The sequence below is a fragment of the Halichoerus grypus genome, chromosome 12 (genome assembly GCF_964656455.1).
Source record: "Halichoerus grypus chromosome 12, mHalGry1.hap1.1, whole genome shotgun sequence".
Lineage (NCBI taxonomy): Eukaryota > Metazoa > Chordata > Mammalia > Carnivora > Phocidae > Halichoerus > Halichoerus grypus.
Window position 1 is genome coordinate 22,620,959 of NC_135723.1, and position 18,293 is coordinate 22,639,251.

Genomic DNA, 18,293 nt, shown 5'->3' on the forward strand with positions numbered 1-18,293 from the left:
ATGTGGCAAGTGCCAGTTCTCCTACTGATAAATTAATGTCCTCTTTCTTCACCACATCTAGAAAAATACAATCTCTCTTCTTTGCCCAGCTGGGTAGTTCTCTTAGCCTTTTTTTTTTTTTTTAAGATTTTATTTATTTATTTGACAGAGAGAGCACAAGCAGTGGGGAGGGCCAGAGGGAGAGGGAGAAGCAGACTCCCCACTGAGCAGGGAGCCAGATGGGGGGCTCGATCCCAGGACCCTGGGATCATGACCTGAGCTGAAGGCAGACGCTTAACCGACTGAGCCACCCAGGTGCCCCTCTCTTAGCCATTTTTAATGGGCTGTATTTTTAATGTAATCACTAAATATGGCTCTAAACTGTTCCATCTCATAACCAACAAATGCCCTGAGAAAGCCAAGGCGAAGATATTTCTCTCCTTTCAACCTTAAGCATTAAACAGTGCATCTCCAACCAAACCTATGAAGAAGAGCAGCACAGCCTAGTGGCTGCGTCTGTTCCTCAATTTCATCATCTGAGGTATAAACTGAAGGTACCCCCATCTCTGCAGATATGACAGGAATGAATATACCAGCTTGGTGCTCTGTTTCTAAGAAGTAATATTTCTTGGGGCGCCTGGGTGGCTCAGTCGTTAAGCGTCTGTCTTCGGCTCAGGTCATGGTCCCAGGGTCCTGGGATCAAGCCCCGCATCGGGCTCCCTGCTCCGCAGGAAGCCTGCTTCTCCCTCTCCCACTCCCCCTGCTTGTGTTCCTGCTCTCGCTGTGTCTCTCTCTGTCAAGTAAATAAATAAAATCTTTAAAAAAAAAAGTAATATTTCCTTGTACCATCAGAAAATAATGTTTGACAGTATTAACTGAACTTGCCATAACTCACTGTCCCGGAAAATATGTTCTTCTTTTTCTTCTACAATAATCTACTCACAGAAGACTTCACATCTGGCCACCAAATGTGGGAGCTCCCCTCCCCCCCACACACATCCCCCAATCCTCCACCACCACCTGGGTGTCCTACAGTTTAACTCACTTCTGACACTACCGACCTGGAGACAGCATTGGATCCCACAAGCTGCCTAATTTGGGGGTTCCCAAGACGCCCTCCTTGGGTTTGACAGTTCACTGGAGTAGCTCACAGAACTCAAGAAAACAGTTTATTTATTATACATTGGTAAAAGGATACAACTGAGGAACAGCCAGATTGAAGAGATGGCTAGGACCAGGCATGGGGGAAAGGGATCAGAGTTTCCATGCGCTCTTGAGGCAAACCACCCTCCCACACCTTCACGTGTTCATCTGTCCCAGAAGCTCTCCAAACTCCTTCACTAAGAGTTCTTTGTGGAGGCTCCATTACCTAGGCAGGATTGATTAAATCACTGGCCACTGGTGACTGAACTCAATCTCCCGGCCACCCTCTCTTACCTCCCGAGGTGAGAGGAGGGGAGGGGGCACCTTCTGGGGCGCCTGGGTGGCTCAGTCATTAAGCGTCTGCCTTCGGCTCGGGTCATGATCTCAGAGTCCTGGGATCGAGCCCCACATCGGGCTCCCTGCTCGGCGGGAAGCCTGCTTCTCCCTCTCCCACTCCCCCTGCTTGTGTTCCCTCTCTGTGTCTCTGTCAAATAAATAAATAAAATCTTTAAAAAATAAAGTTCCAACCTTCTAATCACACTTTTGATTCTTTAAGCAACCAGCCCCCAGTCTTAGGTGCTTTCCAAAAAATTACCTCCTTAACATAACTCAGGTGTAGCGGAAAGGGGCTTGCTATGAATAACAAAAGACATTCTTTTCACCTTTGTGCTATTTCAGGAACTGGGAACAAACACTAAATATAACAAAAGACGTCCCTGTAGCTCTTATCAGTTAGGAAATTACCAGGATTTTAGGGACTCCGTGCCAGGAGTCATGGGTGAAGACCAAATGTATATTTCTAGTTATAGCATCACATATGTACAAACTGAACTTTGCAAAATCAATTAATATTTCCCACATAACCCATGGACATTTCTGGTACTACATTGTTATCAAAGCAACAATCCTCATTTTTAAAAATTGTAAGCTATTACATGGTAGTTTTATTGATACTTTGGATCCCTAACAAAACTTTTATTTTTTTATTTTATTTTTTAAAGATTTTATTTATTTATTTGACAGACAGAGACACAGCGAGAGAGGAAACACAAGCAGGGGGAGTGGGAGAGGGAGAAGCAGGCTTCCCGTGGAGCAGGGAGCCCGATGCGGGGCTCAATCCCAGGACCCTGGGATCATGACCTGAGCCGAAGGCAGACACTTAATGACTGAGCCACCCAGGCGCCCCCCTAACAAAACTTTTATTTAAATGATGGTGGTCCTCTGTATTAGGAGGGTCAGGGGAAAAAGTCTTTTGTATTTCCCTAAGCAATTAATTATACTCATGCTCTGCCCAATTAAAAGAGTATTCTTAAAACACTATGTAAGTGAAGAAGCATAATTAAATGAATGGGGAAGAGCCCAGGTGCCAACTATTGTTTTCCCAATTGTGCAGGGGCACCGAGACCCCCTGATAGACACTTGAAGTAACACAAGGAGTTCTGAGTGACATAAGTGGGAAGGGCATTTAAGTCTTTCTGGCCTTCCCAGTCTCTGGGTCAGAGAGTTAATCTAAACAAATGACGAAAAGGTTTCCTTACTTTATAAAATGAAACTGAAGATGTCTGGCTTAAAAAAAAAAAGTTGTGATTAAGTCTTGATTAAGAAATGGGAAAAATACTCCCATTTCTCCATTTGTGGCATGCTCATTCACCTTTTATCTTTATATTCCAGTAAGTTATTGTTTCTATATATTTTCTAATCTTTACGGGCTTCCTGTGGTCAGACGGTTTTAAGTTTCTCTTCTCACTATAAAATCAAGGGTAATTTTAAACGTTTCATGAAAATTGCCACTTCCCTAAAGAAAACCATGTTTTATGAAGGGTTAAAATCCTTCGTGGGAAGGTCACTCTTTTTTTTTTAAGATTTTATTTATTTATTTGACAGAGAGAGAAAAAAAACACACACAGGGGGAAGGGGCAGAGGGAGAAGGAGAAGCAGACTCCCTGCGGAGCAAGGAGCCTGATGCAGGACTCAATCCCAGGGCTGAGATCATGACCTGAGCCGAAGGCAGACGCTTGACCAACTGAGCCACCCAGGCGCCCCAGGAAGGTCACTCTTGATAACACTGCTTTTAAGGCAAGGACCTTGTTTCAATATACTACTTGTTTAATTGTTTAAAATTCTTTTGGAAACCATTTTATAAAGTAAGGAAGCCATTTGTCTTTCAGGTGATAAACTGCTAATTTAACTGGCTTATGCCACGTTAAATTACATATTCCTATATTAAACATTTGTAAAGTACTCCACAGGAGAATTCTTTGCAGAGAGAGCAGGAAGAAAGTGCTTATCTAGCTTCACTTTGCCCTTCCCTCTCCGGACTCCTTATCAGGGCAGTCATCTACCAAGGAGAATGGAGGCAAGTGTGGTGAGAGTAAATAGGGTCCCTTGAGCCTCGTGGAAAGTCTGGCAGCAAGCATGCATTCATTTCGAAAGGTAACTCGTGATTCAGGTCATAGGTACTCAGAGCCAACTCCCGTAGCTGAATAAGCATGGCGAGAACAGTCTTATAACTGGGGCTGGGGAGGGAGGAGCCGAGGGTGGGATGTGCCCCTGCAAGCAGGTCCATCGCAATATAATTAAGCTGGGACTTGGGGTAGAAGAAGTAGGTCAAAGGCAGTGACTTCTAGTGAGGGGTATTGTGCAAACAGCAATGGGGAAACAAATGAGAAAGATCAGAGCCAGGTATCCTGTGTCTCCTACGCTGAGTGACTGGGGTGGGGGCTGGGGAGCTGGTCAAACCAAATCTAGTACCATCTCCTCATCTCCTCCAGAGCCCAAGGCCCATCCCAGCAGCACACCTTTGCCTTCCCTGACAGATCGCGTCTGCATCTGCGTGGACAAGGTGGTGAAGAGATCTACAGTTGGAACGTGTGCTGTTTAACACTTCCTACCAGCATGTAGACACACGTGGAGAAGTGAGGGAGCTCCCGAGCATGTCTGGGAATGGTTAATGGGAAACATCTGTCTGCAGGGCCAAATGCTAAAGATAATTAGAGGAGAGGAGAAAAAAGTGAGGAGATGGCAGAGTGAATATCAGGGGAGAAAAAAATATGAATAATATAAAAACGCATCATTTTACACACACACAAATAGAAAAAAGAAAAGAAAAAGAGTGCAAAAATAAGCCACTTTGTTCCTGAGCAAAGTCAAATCATATTCTTAGAATAAGCTAATGGGTAAAAAATTAAGAGAACCTTCACATCACTCTTTTATACTTAATTTTTAAAATGAAAATACACAATGGCGACAAGGTTGTAGCAAAACTGTTAAACTCATAAATTCCTTGTAACTTAATCACAACTTTTTTTTTGAATACCAACTTAGCAATAAGAATCAAAAGCTTTCAAAACTGTCATAGCCTTTTGCCCAGCAATACTCCTAGACATTTAACCTTGGAGGAATAAATCAAAGGAAAAACTGTCTAGATAAAAATATTCACTGCAATATTATTTTTAATAGCAATTTTTTTTAAATGGGGGCTGGAGACAAACGAAATGTCTCAAAACAGAAAAATGATTCATTAGGACACAACAACCCAGCAGAATCCTCTAGAGCCATTAGAGGTCATAATTACGAAGTTCACATAGCATCATGAAAACTGTCTGATATAACTGGCAATCTTTATTATATATCTCTGGATGGCTGTTACTACTATGACAAAGGCCAGGAGGAAATGGGGGGTGGGTATTGACAGTTGATATGTTAAGAACTGTGAAATTATGGGTAACACCACTTTCTCTTTAAAATTCTCTTCACTGGGGCTCCTGGGTGGCTCAGTTGGTTAAGCGACTGCCTTCGGCTCAGGTCATGATCCTGGAGTCCCGGGGGATCGAGCCCCGCATTGGGCTCCCCCTGCTCAGCCGGGAGTCTGCTTCTCCCTCTCCATCTGCCTGCTGCTCCCCCTGCTTGTGCTCTCTCTCTCTCTGGCAAATAAATAAATAAAATCTTTAAAGTAAATAAATTAAATAAAATTCTCTTCACTGGTTTCTTGTGTGTCCATTAAACACATTATGGGTTTGGTAGGACTAGTGATAAAAGCAGAAACAATACAATGAAAGGATGGAGGCTCTTAATAAGAATGTTTTCAGCTATTAATCAAACCTTTCTTTTCCCCTCCTCTTCCTCCCCTTGGAGGGCTTCACAGTGGTCTCAGGCTGTGGCCCAGAACCACCAGCTGTCGGTCTCCTTGAAGGACCCTTCTTAGGACTGAAAGCTGCCCCAGTAGGCCCTCTCCCACTCCCAGGGCATCACCGTGACCTCAGACCTCACGGCTTTCGGCTTTCCCCCGGCTGCCCCCCAGGCCTGGCCTGCCCTCCGTGGATCCAAAAGCGTCAGATGTAAATAAGAGAGCGGCAGCACAGCGAGCTGCCTGCTGACAAAAGTGGAGATTCCCACTATACACCAAGCTATAATTAACAGGAGGCGACACCAAAAACAACAAAGGAGCTTCAAGGAAACTGCTAAAATACTCTCCAGTTCTTAACTACATACACATTCTTTTCTACTCACCCACCCACCCCCATTCTCCCTATTGTGCTCAGAAACTCTTCTGAAACCACCAGATTACAGCAAGACACCAATAGCTACCGCTTAGCGGCAGGAAGGAGGTGTGCAGAAAGAAGCTTCACAGAGACCACATACGGAGCCAACAGAGGTCACTTTTGAGAAACAGAAAAGCTGTTCTTAGAACCAGAAGGAAATTAGATAATCCAAGCCCAGGTTACTTAATGGGGTTAAGACTGTGTGTGTGTATTTGTGCGTGCGTGCGCGTGTGCGTGTGGAGGGGGCACAAATGAAGTAAGAAGCAGCTACTAGGTCCTCTAAGGACAATCTATAAGAACTCTTCCAGTGTGGACTGGTTTGAGGCGCAGTGGAAAAGACGAGTTCTATGTGGTTTAGGTTGAGCCCCATAATTCTCCATCTTGAGAAAACGTCCCTCTCCAAAGAGTATTCCTGAGAATTGCCATAATATCATCCTCAGTGATGACTCAACCCCTTAGGAAGGATTTTCTAGAGAACTAACCCTACCCTACCCCTTACCTCCAATCTCCCCCTTTCTCTACAAGCCCTTTGGGAACCACCATCATACTTGGGGCAGCAGAGTTGGAACTCCAGCTGAGTATGGAGGCCAGCAAGGAAGCCATGCACAGTGTGCTTTTGTTTCTCCCTGGAAGGACTTACCTTCATGAAAGGCAATGGGATCTCTTCCGTCACAAGGGTTATTCCAGGAATTTCCTAGGGTGGGGGAAAAACACACACACAACTGCTTAACGTATCAACCACCACAAGCTTGAGCCTTCAGGAAGTGTTTTCTGCACAGACAGAAGCTGAGGGCAGCTCCCAGTTTGCTAACCTCTACTTTAAATAAACCTTAAGGTTTATAAATAACAGTGAACATAACCCATCTCTTGCCTTGGGAAGGGAAATATTCTTTAAAGTCATGATTACAATAGAGGACAGTCTTGGGGCGGCCTGAGTGGCTCAGTTGCTAAGCGTCTGCCTTCGGCTCAGGTCATGATCTCAGAGTCCTGGGATCGAGCCCCGCATCGGGCTCCCTGCTCCGCGGGAAGCCTGCTTCTCCCTCTCCCACTCCCCCTGCTTGTGTTCCCTCTCTCTCTGTGTCTCTGTCAAATAAATAAATAAAATCTTAAAAAAAAAAAAAAAAAAGACGACAGTCTCTGAAGGAAAGGAGAAGACTATTAGGAATACAGAGCAAATAGTGTATTATTTACACATTTCATTTTAAGAACAAATAAGGCAAATTACATGTGCACTATCAAATGTAATAATAAGGGGGACACGTTCCTTCTTTGTTTATTGTTCCTTCCTCCCTCTTCTTCTCTTTTGCTTAAATGTATTATATTATAGTTGACCCCTGCCTCCCTAGAAGGAACCAAAATTAATGGGGTTCTTTTTTTACTTTAGTCAAAATTTTTCTTCACCTCATCCTCTACCATAATTTCAGAAATAAAAGATCCCCATAAAGAGCTGATGTAGCAGTATCACCATGGCAAATATGAAAGATGTACAATCCATGTCAGGAAATCCGAATTATAACATTGTGAGTATTAAAACAAAAATTGCAATAAAAATATAAACTTCCAAAATGGCCCTTCATTCAGTTATTTTGGAAGTGTGTTTCTATATTAACCGTGTAGATTAGCCTCTCAGCTAGTGAATTCATCTTTTATTTTCTAAAAAAAAGGTAGATGATACATGAGAAAATAATTTAGAAAGTGTTCTGTAGAAATAAAATCTTGTATTTGGGGGCGCCTGGGTGGCTCAGTGGTTAAGCATCTGCCTTCAGCTCAGGTCATGGTCCCAGGGTCCTGGGATCAAGCCCCGCATCAGGCTCCCTGCTCCACGGGAAGCCTGCTTCTCCCTCTCCCACTCCCCCTGCTTGTGTTCCCTCTCTCACTGTGTCTCTCTCTCTGTCAAATAAATAAATAAAATCTTTAAAAAAAAAAAAATCTTGTATTTGTTTAGAACTTAAATGTACTAGATTTTTACTGATATACAACATTCCTGTGAAAGGGGCACCACAGCAATGTAGAAATAAGTTTCCAGAATATTCAAACAACCGAGTTGTCCACTGTGAGCACAAAAAGTCTGTGTTAAGAATATATTTTGTGTTTCACTTATCACTACTCGGTAAGAGAAGACACTTCAAAAAAGCATTAAAATCTCATTACAGCTTTAGGTCTTAAAATAGGAATAACAAGGCTAATTGTTTGCAAAGCATAATTCAGGATTATTTATATGAAAGAACACTATATGTTCTAGTATCTTAAAAAAAATCCAATTCAGTTATTTATAGAAATAATCTGTCTCCATACAGAAGTATGATATTAATATTTTTTATGATATTAATATTTTTTATTCTGGCAAGTGTTTATTAAGGTGTAGGAATAAGAGCATTTGTAGATTAGGAAAAGAAAAGGCAAATGATTTACATCATTGCTAAAGAGAAGCAGGGACTCAGAATTTCAGGATTAGAAGAGACCTTTAAGGTAACCTACTCCTACACCCTGAAGTTTAGAGCAACGTGGTAAACCCTAAAATAAGCTCAGTAGATGGTGGTTAGAACTGTGGGTTTTTTATATTAACTCTCATAGGACTTCCTGACATCACTCTGGAGGTCTACAATCGCTCCTCCGCCCCACAGTCATGAGAAATGCAAAAGTGAGGAATTGCCTCTCCAGATGAGCCTCTCACATGCCATCCAGTTAACACATGCTCCATCTTTAAACACAACTCTGGAAACTAGAGGGGTTCCCGGGCCCCTCCTCCCAGACACTGAACTGGAGGATGACAGGGCTGGGTGGTGAGGGAAGGAAACAGAGAGGTGCATTTCCTGACTCCCCGTGGTTTAACCTGCAAACTTCCTGCCACATCACCATAGACGCTGCATGTATATTCACAAGAGTTCTCAAAGCAAACAGTGCTTGGAGACGAAATGAGCTCATCTTTCCCTTGTTATTCTACAGTGAGGCAAGAACGTTTAAAAACCCTTAACGGTAAAAGACAGAAGGGTCTTTAGGAAAACACTACCGCTGTGCATACCGAACATTTAGAAATTAATCAGACATACCTGCCTCTATTTAAATAGTCTAAATACAAAATGGGCAAGTGTCACAATTTATCCCAGTACTTATTTTCCGATGTCTGTGTTACCTAAATGCAATTTGTTTTTCTAAATGCCTTCTTGATATAAACCTCTGCCTCAAGACTAAGCATGTAGTTCTAACATCTAAGTATGAAAGAAGAAACCTTTTTCGGGGCAGCCTGAAACCTTTTTCGGGGTTTTCACTTTCTGATCCAACAAATCTCAGTTTACTGCACCATGTTCTAGAGAAAATAAACAAAATTTTAGCTCAGCACCTCCCAATTGAAAAATTGAGGAAGAAAAGGTTGAATGGAGTGAATTTGCTTAAGATTACTAACTTTTACTGATCTTGAGGCTCTACGGTTATCACAGACTTTCTTTATGAGGCTGGGAAAAGGGGTCAATCTACTTAGGAAATAGAACAGCTTACAACAACAGCAGTGGTCCGGCCATTCCTTAGGTTTATAAAAATATTTTAATCCTCTCTAGTTGCTAAAAAAAAACAAAAAAACACCATTTGAAGATGACAGAGGTTTCATTCTGCTTAGTAGTAAGAAGAGTGACTCGTATCCTGTACCTTCTCCTTCGATTCTCCTATTTTATATCACTACCTGGCTAACTGCAAGGATTCACGATTATTTTTCTGCCAGGAATCTCCAACTCAGATCCTTATCAGTCAAAATAAACAAATGAAATCACAGCCACGGGTACTGTGACAGGGATGTCCTACAACGGACCCACAACTGTGAATCAGTTTTAATTACATAATACAAAGTGTTAACTTACTGTATTCCAAGCAAGCACTGAGGAATACGGCAAAAGTTTATCCATGTTACTTGTCTCTGGGTATATGCTCCAATATGAAGAAGCTGAGTAGATTTTTGAAAGGAAAAAAAAAAAAGAAAGACATGGTTTAATAAGAATAAGGCAGTAGACACTGTAATTCACCCAAACAAGCAAACCCCCAAAAAGTTTTTACTGCCTTATCCTTATCTTCAAAAGGCTAACCATATGGTTCTACCTTTATGAAACGTTCAAGTTCTGCTCTTTACAGTGAGAATCATTTAAAAAAAAAATTATTTGGCACTTCTATCTAACCCAAAATGACATTATTCCACTTCACACAGAAACTGAAGAAAGTTTTTTATATCTTACTGGGGAAAAAAAAAAAAATCACTAATAAGGTTAGAGAATGTATCTCATCAGTCTCCAAACCGTCGCAGCTTCTCACAAGACCACAAGAGAACGAAATTTAATTAGCTGTGACTGAAATAGAGTAAAAAAAAAAAGAAATGCTTCTAACCAACATTTTGACAGGTTGAGGCATTATCAATTTGCTGCTTTCCCTCCAGCAAAAGGGTCAAGGATTCAACTTACTATGCACCATCAGCAACACCTACCAATTATAAATTCCTGAATGAGGTCAAATGAATGGCAGGCAGAGATGTTCTCAGAAATCCACTGAATAATCTTTAAAAAGTAAGAAGACAAATCTGTTGGTATTTACATCTGCACCCTGCCCCCACCACCAAAGAAGTACAAAATGTATGTGAATCTTTTAAAATTCTGTATCTATTTTGGAACTGCCGAAGAATATACTCACTTCCCTTCAAGGCACATAATGCAAGACTGTGGCTTAAGCAGTCTTATAAATCAGGTCCATTTTACATATCTTTTTTAAATAAATGCCCTTGTCTGAAATCCAAATAAGACTTCTTCATCCCCATGTTTGTTTTTGCTAGAGTAGGTCATGTTATAGCAAAGTACCAGTGTGAAGAGCTGGTGGATACAGGAGAAAACCAAACCAAATCACACCCCAAAGCTCGAAGGCAGCAGACCTGGGTTTGAGTCCAGCTCAGACATCAGTGTGAACGTTGGCACACCGCTTAATCTTCGTGAGCATCACTGTATGGTCCTCCCAAGGGTATGTTGTAACAACAACAACTCAGTCTCCACAACCATCCTCACCTGCTGGAGGACTGAAACTTCTTGTTCCCAGCCTTAGACACTATGAGGCTTACCTAGCCACAGAGCACTCTCACATTTCTGCTCCTACCAATAAATAAATGAGGTTTTTTTTTTTAAGATTTTATTTATTTGTCAGAGAGAGAGAAAGCGCACAAGCAGGGGGAGCGGCAGACAGAGGGAGAATGCCGGGCTCCGTCCCAGGACCCTGGGATCATGACCTGAGCCAAAGGCAGGTGCTTAACCAACTGAGCCACCCAGGTGTCCCAATAAGTGGTTGTTTTTATTTCTAAGCCTATTCATGCTGGTTGTATTTATCTTCACAATTAGGTATTTAATAAAATATTACCACAGACGAGTGAAATATGGAAGCAAAAAGAGTGTTGTTTGGTCAATAAAAGTTGAATGCTTCGGAAAGACTCAAAGTCATGTCCAAAACACTCACTAAAAAAAACTACGTGTGAGACAACTGTAAAAGATTAGAAAAAATTGCCCAATAGATACGGATGGTTTTGAAAGGATCTTTAAAATATGGCTCTCCTTAGGTTAAAAAAAAGAAGAAAGTAAGATTAAGAAAAAAAAGGGAGAAGAAGAAAGTAATAGGAAGTCAGAGACAGCACATTACTAGTGGTTTTATGTAAGAAAAATGATTTTGACAGTATGGAGTTTCCTCAAAAAGTTGAAAATAGAGCTACCCTACGACCCAGCAATTGCACTACTGGGTATTTACCCCAAAGATACAAATGTAGTGATCCGAAGGGGCACATGCACCCCAATGTTTATAGCAGCAATGTCCACAATAGCCAAACTATGGAAAGAGCCAAGATGTCCATCAACAGATGAATGGATAAAGAAGATGTGGGGTGTGTGTGTGTGTGTGTGTATTATATATATATATATATAATATATATAATATATAATAATAATATATATAATATATAATATATAATAAATAAATAATAAATAAATAATAAATAAATAATATATATAATATATAATAATTATATATATATATAATACACACACACACACACACACATACACACACAATGGAATATTAGGCAGCCAAAAAAATGAGATCTTGCCATTTGCAATAACGTGGATGGAACTAGAGGGTATCATGCTAAGCCAAATAAGCCAATCAGAGAAAGATAATTATCATATGATCTCACTGCTATGAGGAATTTGAGAAACAAGACAGAGGATCATAGGGGAAGGGAGGGAAAAATGAAACAAGATGAAACCGGAGAGGGAGACAAACCATAAGAGACTCTTAATTTCAGGAAACAAACTGAGGGTTGCTGGAGTGGTGGGGGTGGGAGGGATGGGGTGGCTGGGTGATGGACATCGGGGAGGGTATGTGTTGTGGTGAGCGCTGTGTATTGTGTAAGACTGATGAATCATAGACCTGTACCCCTGAAACAAATAATACATTATATGTTAATAAAAAATAAAAAAAGAAAGAAAAATGATTTTGAACTCCAACCAGCTAATATACAAAGAAAGAGTCTTAATCTACATCAAAAGATAGGTGAATAAATGTACCTTTTTTTTTTTTTTTTTTGGTTTTAGGCTAAAATAAAATGTTTAAGATATCTTTTCTTCAATTACCCAACCACCCATTGGTCCCAATCAAGTCTAATAGGGGGGTTTCTCCAACTTCACAGGACAGCTGTAAAATTAAATGACAAAACATGTGAAAGTGCTTCATAAATTAAATCGTGCAATATAAATAAATATAAACTATCGTCATTAAAATGTAATAAATATATGCCACCAGATTTTCGTTCTTTTGATGCTACACACCAAATACAGACCAGGAGCAAAAGTAGGTATTTGAGAAACTACTATCTACTGAGCACTTTCTTGGAATGTTACTGATGCAGCTAATGTGTATGCACAGTATGGAAAAGAGAGTAGTCAAAGGAACAGACATGCTCACAGTCTGAGGTCTGGCTGGGGTCCATAAAAAAGAAGCACAAGAAGAGAGTATGTTCAAATCAGGATGGAGACCATACACTTCGATTAATTATTACCAAACGAAAATGGCACCTGCTCCTTCCAACCACAAATGTATACAGCTGCTGTTGTCTATTTGCCCGTTTTTAAACCGAAGCTACATCACCACCTTGGCTTCCAGGAACGGGGGGTCTCGGCCCCAGGAGAGCACACAGTGCAACGCGCCCATCTTCTCATAGTCGAGCTGCGTGTTCCATAGGAACTGTAGTAAGTACGACTGGTTGAGGACCGCCCTGGAGAGCTTTCCAGAACACCAATCCAGTACCAGGGACCCTGAGAGTGACTGTAAAGGACTATGAGGTAGCATATCGACCACTTCATTGTTTCCTGGCCAAAAAAAAAAAGGAGATCAGCAAATAAAAGAAACCCCACTCACCCTCACCCAAATACAAACAGTGCCAAGACAAATCCAAATGGGCCACGTTCAGGAGGGAAAGACCACAGCAATACCTGTCAGAAACAAACTGTGGCAGATCAGGTCCGGATGTTGGATGTTAAGTAGATGAAAGAAATGACCAGGTAAGTAAACAGCCACATAATAATCTGTAGACGAGGAAGATATAATTTATCTGCACGTGGCAAGAGCTGCACAGACAAAGAGAAAGCCCAGAACTTCACAGTATCCCTATTTGTCTTTGAACCTCTTAAAACACAAAAGTTTTGATCAACGTGATACTAAACTGTCTGATGTCAGTACATTTCATCTTACTAGCCAGGTCTCATTTATTTCTATCTGTTGCTAGTTTTCTTCATACATTTAGCCATGGTTATCTTAATTGATATCTGTAATTTTGAGTCTAAGTGAATTGTGGCTTTATATGAACTTAAATGACCTCTGAAAGCAAATTAGAAAAAAAAAATACCAAGCAATATGAATTATTCCTTTATCTGATAGTCTGGGAATAGCCTATAATGGGAATTTCCCTCCTCATTTCTGCCAGTTGCGGGGAGCTCTAAAATTTTGTTTCCTATGTTTGCCCACTTGTCGTCATCATCACTATCGTCATCGTCATTTTGTTTAGAGAACCCTTAAATTGATACTCATCAAAACAATCTCTTGTTTTATGTAATCTCACACTTGACGAAGTACTAATATATTTCCTTGCATAGCGAGCTGCCAAGAATCCACACCTTCACAGTAACTGCATTTGACAATTTTGTACCAAAAACACTTGTACACAGATTGAGACAAGGTGTAAAAATTTCTGGAGAATGGGAAGGTGGAAGTAGCCCTTGCCAATAATTTTTCACACAATAGCAGTGAATTTCATACAGATGACACATTTAGATTATAAGTGAGCCAGCTGGACTCTTTTTTCCTAAGAAGCAAAGAAATACATGCTAATCATTTGCATAGAAGGCATTCAGTGGAATGGAAAGGAAAGGAAAGAGGATGTAAAACTCAAAGCAGTTGACTTAAGTAAGTGTCCTCTTGGTCACCGGGGATTAAGTGATGTTAAAGCGAGTCGCACAGGGTGCCTGGGTGGCTCAGTCAGTTAATTGTATGCCTTCGGCTCAGGTCATGATCTCAGGGTCCTGGGATCGAGCCCTGTGTTGGGCTCCCTGCTCAGCGGGAAGCCTGCTTCTCTCCCACCCACCCTGCTTGTGTTCCTTCTTTCTCTATGTCTCTCTCTCTCTGTTGAATAAATAAATAACATCTTAAAAAAAAAAAAAAGCAAGTAGCACAAATGGCTGCAATAATATTCTTATTACGGCAACACTTAAGTAAAAAAACACAAATAATGATATAATAGGGTATGGTGGAAAGGGTTTAGGCATCAAATGACCTAAATTAATTCTTAGCCCTAGCATTTAACCAGTTAACTAGGGTGGTAACTACATCCCTGGGAGAGGAGGCATTTGGAAATATATGAGGGTGTTTTGAGTTGTTGCAATCATTGGAGTGGAAGGGGGAGTCCTCCTGCCATTTGGTGAAGGTCATTAAAACCCTCAGTGTGCAGGACACTCTCACTCAAAAAGTATTGTCTCATCAAAAACGTCAACAGTGCCTATGGTAGGCCAAATGATGACCCTCAAAGATGTTCATGTGCTAATCCCAGAGCCTGTGAATATGTTACCTGAAGTGATAAAAGGCACTTTGCAGATGGGATCAAGGATCCTGGGATGTGGAAAGTATCCTGGAGTATTCAAGTAGACCCAGTGTAACCATAAATATGTTTACAGAAGGGAGGAAGAAGGAGAGTGGACTACAGAGGAGAAGATCATGCAAGGATGAAAGAGATGGGAGTGATGTGGTCATAAACCAAGAAATGCTAGCATCGAGATGCTGGAGGAGGCCAAGGATGAATTCCTTCCTAGAATATCCGGAAGGAACCATTTCTACCCACACTTTGACTTTAGCCCCTCAAAATTCATTTCAGAATTCTGACCTCCAGAACCAAAAGACAAAGTTTATGTTGTTTTAAGCCCTAAATCTGTGATAATTTGTTATAGCAGCAATAAGAAACTAACACAGTGCCTCTGATAAGAAACACCAAAAGGAGCCTGGGCACACACCTTCCTGAGCCTCAGGTTCATTATCTGTATAATGAGGACAACATCACCAAGCAGGATTGTCAGGATCCAGATAACCGAAACAACATGCTTAGCATACAGTATTCATTTTTAAAATAGTAGGTTTTTATTAACAAACATATCTTTCTTATATAGAGGTGTTTGGGTTTATGGAAAACTTCTCCAAAACTCTCTTCTTTAATATTTTAATCAATATAAGTCCCTTTTAACAGGGTGACAATTTAGGACAATTGCATGCAATTAATAGGAAAAAAAGACATCACTCAAAAAGCAATACTGTTGTCATAAAAATTACCTAGTTTTAATCTTGGGTATAATTTTGTGCCAAGAAGATAAAATGCGTATAGGAAGGAAACATAACTTATGCAAGAGCCTATTTTACAAAGCTCTAGGATTTCTGCCGACTCCACAGTCTGAAGACCATAGATTAAATCATGCCTGCCCTTTTCTAGAGTCATTCTCAGGGGGGGAAAAAGGAAGGCTATCTTTGACCTCACAAAATGCTAAGTTTTATTTTAGTGGAAAGTTTCCCACATCACTCTTGAGATGGGATGTTGATGTAGCATTCTCTGATAAGAATCAAGTCTCAGACCCAGGAAACCTTATATTTATCTCTCTTACCACAGGAAGCCGTAGAATCAGGCCTCTCTAAGGCAATTTCCCACAGGTTCAAAGCTCATGTTAACATTTACCACATACTGGCCCACTCAGCATTCGCTATCTCACCTCATCTATAGTATTGTTCAAAAGAAAAACCTTTTTTATGAACTTTATCATTTTCATTCTCATTTCGCCCAGATCCCTCATATCACACCTTCCTAAACCTTTATCGTGATAGTAGACAGACTGGGGAACAGGAATAGGAAAACATATTAAAGAATCATGTGCTCTAAACCTGAAGTTTTTCTTTTTTGAATATTGTGCCATGTCCCATAAGTAGGCAAGTAATAGTTCTGTTACTTAGTCTTGTGCTAACCTGTTTGTGCCCCTCATCCCAACTGATATGGAAAAGCAGCTTTTGGTAGGTTGGTACAATAAACCCTTTCTTGATTTTCTTCATTATAGACTCCACTAATATGTTCAAACCTAACACTCAAGTTCCCTTACTATATTTACTCAGTGAAAATCAACACATTCAAGCTGATCCCTAAATCATTTATACGACTTGGAAGCTCTTAGCAATTAGCAACAGGGAATGGGCAATTTCTCAAAGAACTTTGTCCTCTCTAGAATCAAGGGACAACATGATGTATTATTTCTCATAGGCTTTTAGGGACCATCCCATTCACTGGCATCATTTTTTTTTTTTAAGATTTATTTATTTATTTATTTGAAAGAGAGAGAGAGAGAGAACAAGTGGGGGCATGGTGGGGGAGGGAAGAAGGACACGGGGCTCGATCCCAGGACCCTAAGATCATGACCTGAGCTGAAGGCAGATGCCTAACCGACTGAGCCACCCATATAAAAATGTCATCATTTTTATACTAACAAATGGCTTTTTAGGATTACTACTAAAAACATAGGAAAGCTCACAGCCTAGCTTCTCTAAAAAGGGAGGTGCATCCCCTCCCCAAAAGGCTGATCTGAATGGGGTACACCAATATGTTCATTAGGATTGGTCTGTAGGCCTAGAAAAAGATATAGGTCAGGAAAAAATATATTATGAAAATATTAACTAACTTATTACGGTTGACCCTTGAACAACAGAGAAGTTAGGGGTGCTAAGGTTTCCAGAGAAAACCTTCCCCTCTCAGGCTTCAAAAAGGTCAGTGGTTGTCATCACAATCCAAGTCCTACAGAGGCAGGAGAAAATGGGGTGCACAGATAAGAAAATGAGATATAAAAGGCTGAGTATCACAAGTACTCGAAAGGAGGGTCAGAGCAGAGAGATGCATCTCTCTCTCACTCACCAAGGTTGAGAAAAGTAAGGCCCTTAGTCACATGTGAGTCAACACTCCCAAGAGCAGCAGTGAAGGTCTTGCTGTGCCCTGTGGAGAGAGAACAGGAAGTCCAGGAAAGAATGGTAAGAAACAAAGAGCCGTAATTCCACCCAAGGCTATTACTCTATGTAATACTCTTAACCTTTAGGAGCTGTGAGACTGACCTAGCAAGGGTCTCTGACTTCCAGATTTCATGGTTCTCTACCATTCTCTAAAAGCCCGCACAGAAGGTAGATTACAGTGCAATCAGGATCCAATCGTTGTTCTGGGCTTGTTGTATAATATTAGACCTGATAAGATGGGTTGTGCAGGGACAGAAGGATCTGAAGGAATCTACAAGATCCAAGAGATGGAGGAGACCAGGTGGCTCACTGGCCCTCATGGTTTACCTCATGTTCTTGTCGTCATTAAGAGCTTCTGGGACTTCTCTCAGTCATTTAGAAGGGCAGTAGACTATCAGCTAAATCAATGTACTGGGTTTCACTCTCCACTTTTCTAACTCTTCATCAGAATTAGTAACCCTTAATAAAACTTTCATTAAACTTTTATTTATGGTTTTAACCATTATATTAATCATTAGAAAAATGTATGAAAACTTTCCATAAAAGAAAAATCCAACTTATGCTATTAAAGCATGTCTACTTCTGAAGTGGCTTTTAGTTTCTTCATTACTGAGCTGTTAAACCTTTTTTATGTAGATTTCTAACTACTGAAGATGCTGATAGGCACTCCTGCAGAATGAACTCTGCTGTGGTCTGGCATGGTTTGTTTTTTTTTTTTAATCAAAAAAATTAATTCTACCCACGGTATGTACTACATAAATACTAATTTTAAGGAACTAAACAAGCAAAATAAATGCGCCTTAGCACGGTTCAGACTAAAACTATTAAAGGGCACACTGGCCAACTACAGAACTAGAATAGCTTGGGCACTTGTCCCTGTAGGCTGACTGCCGACAAATCAGTTTCCTGGGCTGCAGATGTGGGAATCGAAATAAAGGTATTTTAGGTCTAGGACCTGTTGAGATCTGAGCTGATGGATGCTTTTAACTAAAACTCTATGTAACCTTGTAAGTTAAATATATTGATGTTTTCCAACTAGTAATA

At 40.7% G+C, this 18,293-nt stretch overlaps 1 protein-coding gene across 10 annotated transcripts in view; it reads right to left on the reverse strand.

Moving 5' to 3' along the window:
• The window catches only part of GSAP (gamma-secretase activating protein), an 84,980-nt gene that overhangs the window by 26,275 nt on the left and 40,412 nt on the right, over nucleotides 1–18,293 (reverse strand). For 7 of the 10 annotated variants that reach the window (XR_013443098.1, XR_013443099.1, XM_036080865.2 and 4 more), the window contains 6 exons: nucleotides 17,158–17,235; nucleotides 13,163–13,255; nucleotides 12,822–13,039; nucleotides 10,129–10,198; nucleotides 9,515–9,597; nucleotides 6,304–6,357 (listed from right to left, as the gene is read on the reverse strand). Coding sequence is in view for 8 of the 10 variants with exons in the window: in XM_036080865.2 (XP_035936758.2) it covers nucleotides 6,304–6,357; nucleotides 9,515–9,597; nucleotides 10,129–10,198; nucleotides 12,822–13,039; nucleotides 13,163–13,255; nucleotides 17,158–17,235 (596 nt within the window). In the remaining 2 variants the exon portion in view is untranslated. The remainder of the gene's footprint in view (nucleotides 1–6,303; nucleotides 6,358–9,514; nucleotides 9,598–10,128; nucleotides 10,199–12,821; nucleotides 13,040–13,162; nucleotides 13,256–17,157; nucleotides 17,236–18,293) is intronic. The other 3 variants (XM_078060055.1, XM_078060054.1, XM_036080866.2) reach the window with 2 other exon arrangements.